The sequence below is a fragment of the Asparagus officinalis genome, chromosome 2 (genome assembly GCF_001876935.1).
Source record: "Asparagus officinalis chromosome 2, Aspof.V1, whole genome shotgun sequence".
NCBI lineage: Eukaryota > Viridiplantae > Streptophyta > Magnoliopsida > Asparagales > Asparagaceae > Asparagus > Asparagus officinalis.
The window spans coordinates 84,099,800-84,106,494 of NC_033795.1; the positions used below are offsets into that span (position 1 = coordinate 84,099,800).

The 6,695-nt window shown below is 41.0% G+C and overlaps 2 protein-coding genes across 2 annotated transcripts in view; both read right to left on the minus strand.

Annotated features, from left to right (window-relative positions):
* Positions 585-2,825, minus strand: LOC109831946 (auxin-responsive protein IAA4). The gene is made up of 4 exons (XM_020399433.1): positions 2,671-2,825; positions 1,189-1,397; positions 989-1,085; positions 585-889 (listed from the first exon to the last, which is right to left on the minus strand). Exons 1-4 carry the CDS (start codon positions 2,823-2,825, stop codon positions 835-837), a joined length of 516 nt encoding a protein of 171 aa, XP_020255022.1. The 3' UTR covers positions 585-834.
* Positions 5,472-6,695, minus strand: part of LOC109831465 (protoporphyrinogen oxidase, chloroplastic) — a 24,848-nt gene continuing 23,624 nt past the window's right edge. The window contains exons 9-10 of the mRNA XM_020398785.1: positions 6,625-6,692; positions 5,472-6,136 (exon numbers count right to left, since the gene is read on the minus strand). Coding sequence (XP_020254374.1) covers positions 5,834-6,136; positions 6,625-6,692 — 371 coding nt within the window. The 3' untranslated portion in view covers positions 5,472-5,833. The remainder of the gene's footprint in view (positions 6,137-6,624; positions 6,693-6,695) is intronic.

Here is a 6,695-nt window from a genome sequence, read left to right on the forward strand (position 1 = left end):
TACGAGAACAAATGCTTATGAGATGTCACGCAGAGATTTTGTCCTCGTGAGTGCTCAACGGGCCTTGGTTACTTTCGCCTAGCTTTTTAACGCACAGAGGCATGACACACACTTATTTATGTTAGAATCAACTATCACGTCAGCAATAAAATAAAATAAAATTTGTATTGTGCATGAGTGTACTGTATCATGCGTGCATCGCGTGCACGCCCCCCTCTTAAACCAGGAGGAAGAAGCGCGATTGGTTTCCAGTAGTCGGATCCAGTAGAGAGGAAACTGGCCGATTCAGGTACAAGATTGTTCATCGAAGGAGCACACATTTCTATGTGCTGCGTGTCTGCAAGAAGAAAGAGCGTGGAGACCTTGACCTCTTTGAGGAAAGAGCATGGAGGTCACGTAGCTCGCCTCTTGAAAAGTGTCTCAGTTTGTTTGTTTGTTACAGCACTGCCAGTAATTTCTTATTGTTGCCCATCCTATTCTTTTTAAGTCCAATGCCAACCCGGAAATCGGGCACAGGGGTGTTTTCTGCCATTCAGCGAGAGATGGATCTACACAACGCATATCTACCACAACAACTTGCCAGATTAAAGCAAAAGATTAGAATTCTCACTTCATTTTTTTTTCTTTACCAGATTTATTTCTGTAATATCACAGTGAGGAGGGTACATCCAATTAAGAGAAGCAAAGGGTCTGTAGGAGTAGAAAGTTAAATGGCAATATTGGTAGGAGGGAAACTTTAAAAAACAAAAAACAAAAGAATTATATCCTATATTCCTATGCACCTGCACTCTTCTTTCTGTAATTTTGGCAGCAAAATTAGGAAGGGCATGAACACTAGCATCTGTCTGCCCTGGTGATCTTTAATCTCTTAACAGCGGTCAAGAAAAGTCTGCACAAAAAAAGAATGCAGAACGTTAAAAATACGTAAAGATTTTAACAATATCAAGAGCATAATGGCAGAGTGTGAAGCAGGAAGGTAAAAGCTTACTCCCACGGAACATCTCCAACCATCATCCAGTCTCCTTCCTTGTCCTCGTATGTGAGCACATGAATCTTCGTAGATGACACAGGACCAAGTTCAGGAGCTGCCCCCATACACCAAAACAAAGCAAAGAAGAGTTATGGATATTCCGGTTTATGTGCTTAAAACCTTGTGACCAGATGAAATAGAACTTCTCTTTTGCTTACTCAAAATTATTGTCGTCTTAAACATGAGGCGAAGTGTTTGCATGAGACCATCATAGTTGTTAAACGAATAGAGATCTAACTTCCTGCCGATGGGGATTCCCTCCATGTAGACCTTCACAAATAAGGTTGGTGGATTTAGGGGATTTCCTCTTCCTGTTAGCGTGCTCCTCAGTAATGGCTTTATCGGTGGCCAGTTGGAGAGTTGTGATCTATTCCTCAACAAGAGGGGACATAAAAAGGGAAATTTAGAACAGCACCTTGATTTATTTATTATTAGCTTCTCTTACATGGTACAGTTAATAAACACGTTAAGGAGTTTTCACACAGATACAGAAGAAGATGATAGAAATATAGAAATGGGCATCATAAATCTTGATTTTTTTTAGTAATCATGACTAATGATGGAACTAGAGCTATATATGGTTATCGAAGATACAAGGTATGTTCGTTATATCTAATTGAAAAAGAAGTGCAAGCTTATTTGTAATGTAAAGTGTGAATTGAATGATTAAGGACATCACAGAACAAACAGAAACTCTCTGGTAGCCAAGACTATGGGGGAAGGCCAGAGACTGCGGTAACTTGAAGCAATTAATCAAGGGAGTAGCAGGTTTGTGCTTGGCTTGTGCTCTACTATCCAACAAGAGTGAATAGAAATTAAAATAGGGAAATGTCTCGATTTTTAGACAATAAAATTAGTGCAGTTACATTAGAGTACAAATAATCTCGAGCACATAAGTAGGGAATATGGAGACGGCCATGAGTTGAAAATTGCAGGGCACAGGAACATTCCTGATGTTTATCGTTATTAATGTAACAGAGTAGCCACAATGGTCATGTTTGAAAATTGCTGGACGCAGGGAAATGCTGCTGATGTTTATCATTATTACTGTAACAGCGCAGGCTCGAGGGTCTTTAGCTTGATGACAAATGTCCTCGAAATGGAAAACAAACAAGGTGAACTTAAACACAGAAAAATAATTGCATGACGCCACCCAAAGAAAATTCCTTTTGGTAAATGAAAGATGACATGAAGCAGACAATAGGAAAAATCTTGAACTGATTTAGGAGTCGAATCACGCGATCAAAAGTGAACAGCGAGAACCCAGAATTTCAGCAAAAAGAAGTATCATGAGAGCCCGAGCTATATGAATGAAGGCAGCACGTAATTCAAACTTTCAACAGGGAACTGAGACAGGATGTGGAGGTGCTAGTCCCATATGATTCAGAAAGAGAAATCTCTAAAACTAAAGAAACATGGTCGGTCATGAAAAGAAACGGAGGGAAGCACATATGCGAAACCGTAGAATAACTTTTTAAGGGCAAATTAAAGACAAAAAGAATCACCTTCTATCACCCGATTGTTGAAAAAACAGAAAAGAAGCAAGAACATAAGGCCGTTGTTATGTATGCGCATGATAAAAACAACAGGAAGCAAAAAAAAAAAAAATTGCTAAGGCTCTTCAGTTTCAATCCTCATACCTCGCATCACCCTGCAAGGAGGATGTCGATATGCTAAGACCAAGCTTCAAATCTGTGCTCAAATCTCCTCGTGCTCGGGACACAGATGTAGAAGAAAGACATGGATGGCTGCTGCTGTCTATAGAGGAAGTTGGGGAGCTCCGTTCGCCTCCCATCTCGTTTGAGGAATGAAGGCTATACTTGAAGCTTCAAAGGACTAACTGTGTTTGAAAATCAAACTAAACCGAGGGGGCATGGCCATGTGGCGTAAGGAACCAGCCCCCACAAATTGCCAGTCGGATTACTTGCATTGTTTGGCCTAATTATGGTTGGCTCCATTTCCTCTCCCTGCTTTCTGGACTCCTTATCTGACTAGAGTGCTTCCAATTAATCCCCTTATATTGGATTTTAAACTTAATAGGAAGAATGTGAGCTTAATTATCCTTCCAATTAACCTCCCTTCACAAAAACCCAATATTTATCAAAGGCTATGTACCAAGACAAAAACCCAACAAAGTCTTCTCCTTCCAAGCACCTGCCGGGTGGTTGGGGTGAATGACTTTCACATTAAGCTTTTAATTCTAGAAATCTACCTATTGGAAATGTAAAAAAATTAATTTCCAAGATTACTAGGCAGCTCAGGTTCAAACCGTATAGCATTGATTTGGCAAAAAAGAAAAATTTAGGCTCGGTATCCTTGGAAAGACTGTCCTGCTATATTGAGTTACAGTGTGATGGTCACATGCAGAGCCAGTGACCATGACCCTCAAACTACTACTGCTCCTTTCTATTAAATTCCTTGCTTGTATTTGGACACTACATCTTGTTAGCTCAACCTCCCACGTCATTCTTAATTTTGGTACCATCCAAAATGACCCAGCACTGGGAACAAAGGTTGGTCATCAGCTGGAACTAGGCCAGGAAAGAAACAGAGCAAATAAGAGCAGTTACTCAGCTATCAGATCCCTTTTTTTTTTCCTCCTAACAAGTAACTATTTAATCAAATAGGGATGTTTTTTTTTTTTTTTTTTTGTCGGGTTTTTTTTTTTTTTTTTTTTTGGTCAGAAATATTTAAACAAGTAGCCTGCTAATAATACACAGTTGAAGGCGATAGCTCGCACACGTCGACAATACATTAATATTGTTCAAGAAGATGAGATCAAGTGATACCCATGGGGACCGATCATACATAACATAGGGAAGGAAGTAGAATAAAGATCTGATGTTGAAATAAAAGTGACATATTTATGACACCAAAGACTTCTAGAGAAGGGGGGAGAGAGAGAGAGAGAGAGAGCCAAAGTTAGGAAGGAGTAGTAGGGCCTGAAGTTTGCAAGTAAAGAATAGATCAAGTGTTGGGGAACTTTGGTTTGGTGAGAGAATTGAAGGATTAAAATAACACCAAGGTCCTTTAAAAAGAAAGACATGAGAGAGACTTCAAGGAGACATGCAATCAACTACATCCCCCCCTCATGACACTTTTAGAAAAAAAATAAAAGAGAGAGGGAGGGAGGGACAATAATAAAACCTTCTCTCAGACCAACCAATTACTTTCTTTTTCTAATAAGAAGATTTCTTTGCTTACAAGCCCTCATCTCTCAATTCCAACTTCTCATAGTGGCCAGCACTCGCTTTTAATAAAGCCTCAAATCCTTTATCACCAAGTGACCCCATCCCCTGTTGGTTCTCTTGTCTGACAGTAGCCCTGCCAAAGAGACAGCTACTCAACAGTGAAGCATAAAGCGCTCCAAGCTTCATCTTATTGTTTCAGAAAACAGAGAGCTCTACTCGGCTTACGAATTCAACGGCAGCAAGGACCAAATCCGCAATTTTGAACGCTCTGCTCTCGTTTAAAAGAATTCCGCTCAGAGAACGAGAGGCCCATCTTTCTTGAACTTCAAAAGAGAGAGAGAGAGAGTAGCCCACAAAAACGAAGGGAATGTTGTCCCTTGCTCTTCATCAGGAATCTTTCTCCAGGCCCAACAAAAATGAAGGGAATCTTGCCCTGTGTCAATTTAGTCTGAGACATGCACGCAGACCTTGTATCCGTGTCTAGTACTGTGTCATTAAACCTCGCTCGCTCGCTCGCTTGCTGTCCACATGCGTGCGTGTAATTATAGCAGAGTGAGGTTTGATGAGACTTGCTTCGAATCCAACAGGCCCCGGCAGTGAAATAATTGATGAGGATGCCTAGCGATGAGTGAAGCCTGTCCTACGTTAACAAGGCCACAATCCCCAAAACTCACCGCGTTTGTCTCTGACATCCCGTACATTGGGTTCCTAAAATTTCCTGGGTCCTCCTCAATCCCAACACTCAAATCTCTTGATGCCAACAGAATTTTCTAGTAGATCTCTTGATGATAGCGACCTGGGCCCCCCCGGCCCGTCCTCCGCTGCTCCTTTTTCTCGTGGGCCTCGATTAAATTAGTCTTTAGGTTTGTGTTTGATTTCCCTGTGCCCCCCGCCACCCCTCGTGGTCCCACCCCTCGTCTACTCCTGTGAACACTCTCAGCGTGAACCCTTGAGAATGTCGGTTGGGTGTTCCTCCTGAACGGGGTTTTAAGAGTCTAAAAAAAAAAAAAAAATAGACTGGTTGTTTTCTTTAGCTACCGTACGTGCTGATGAGTCGTGGCTCTCGCACGAACTTCTTCTCATCGGTCGGTCAACCAGGAAGCTATTTCTCTTCTTCAAAGTCCATAATTCCCACACCTCCCTCGTATCGATGTTAACGACCCATAAAATTGCGAACATTTGATTTCTTGGAGGGGGAAAAACACGGGCCTAAAAAGGGAATAGCTTACAAAATATTACAATTACACGGATGAACACAATATTCTGAAGTGTTTGATTTCGTGGAGGGGAAGAAACAGGTATTAAATACATCACGCTTGCTCAAACCGAATGCAAATGACTGCAGCTGGAGAAAACAAGGAACGATAAAGTATGGATTAGAACATTTAGTTTGAACTGGAGCCCTCCAAGACAAAACTGGAGCTGCTTTATTCCTTTCGAAAAGAATACCAAACCGTTGAAATACGCACCAACATTGAAGGAATAAAGGCAAATACAAACAGAAATGGCGTTAAAGACAGCTTCTACAGAAGGGAAAGAACAATACTACTACTTCCTCGATTGCGGTGGACCTCACCTAGGTACGGGGTGCATCAAGCTCCTCGTTCCTCAGCTACTTGTATGCGTAACACTTGCTTAAAAACTCTGATACCTCAGAAGCACTTTCATAAGCACCCTCTACGCATCGCCCCAAGGCCACACCGGCCACATAATTACCTCCAAGAAACAATCCTTCAAATCCACCTTTGCGTAAGGAAGATTTTGCAGCTTCCAATTGATCTAGATGACCCACCAAGAACTGGGGTATGGCTTGTGGCCATACCCTTACCCCAAGAACATGAGGGTCCTCAGCATTAGGATTTATAAGCATTTTTCTAAGATCGCGGTCAACTGCTTTAACAAGATCTGCCTCCGTCTGCGCAAATAATCACCAGATTTTATCCACACACAAAAAAAAAGATGGCTAAAAGTTATAAAAGAACATCACAAAATTAGCCCATTTGCAAACTGATGAAAACCAGGACATGTATGCGATGAGAAGAAACAACAAGTGTCTGTGAGAATTGTCAGTTTCTTCTTTCCATTTTCGGCGTAAGAAAATTTGGCCTCTTGAGTATTGAATATGATTACCAAGATCTTTCCAAGCATTCTCATGAATGCAACAACAACAACAACAACAACAACAAAAAGAAAAGAAAAAAAAAAGAAAAAGAAAAAGGGAAACAGTTCATATGTAAGTTAAATAAGTCACGACGAGTTAAAGCGCATAAATCAATAGCTGGATAACCATTGTATCACTTTTATCTTCATTTTTCCCCTTTTAGTTTCGAGGAGAACCTAGTGAATAAAGGTGCAATCTTCCAACAAATAGTTTTAACAAGAGAAAATGGATAAATGGGATACCTTAGACGTAATCCCAGTATTTGTAGCTCCTCCAATATAGTTCAGAAGCAGCACCCTTCCAGGAGGGGCTC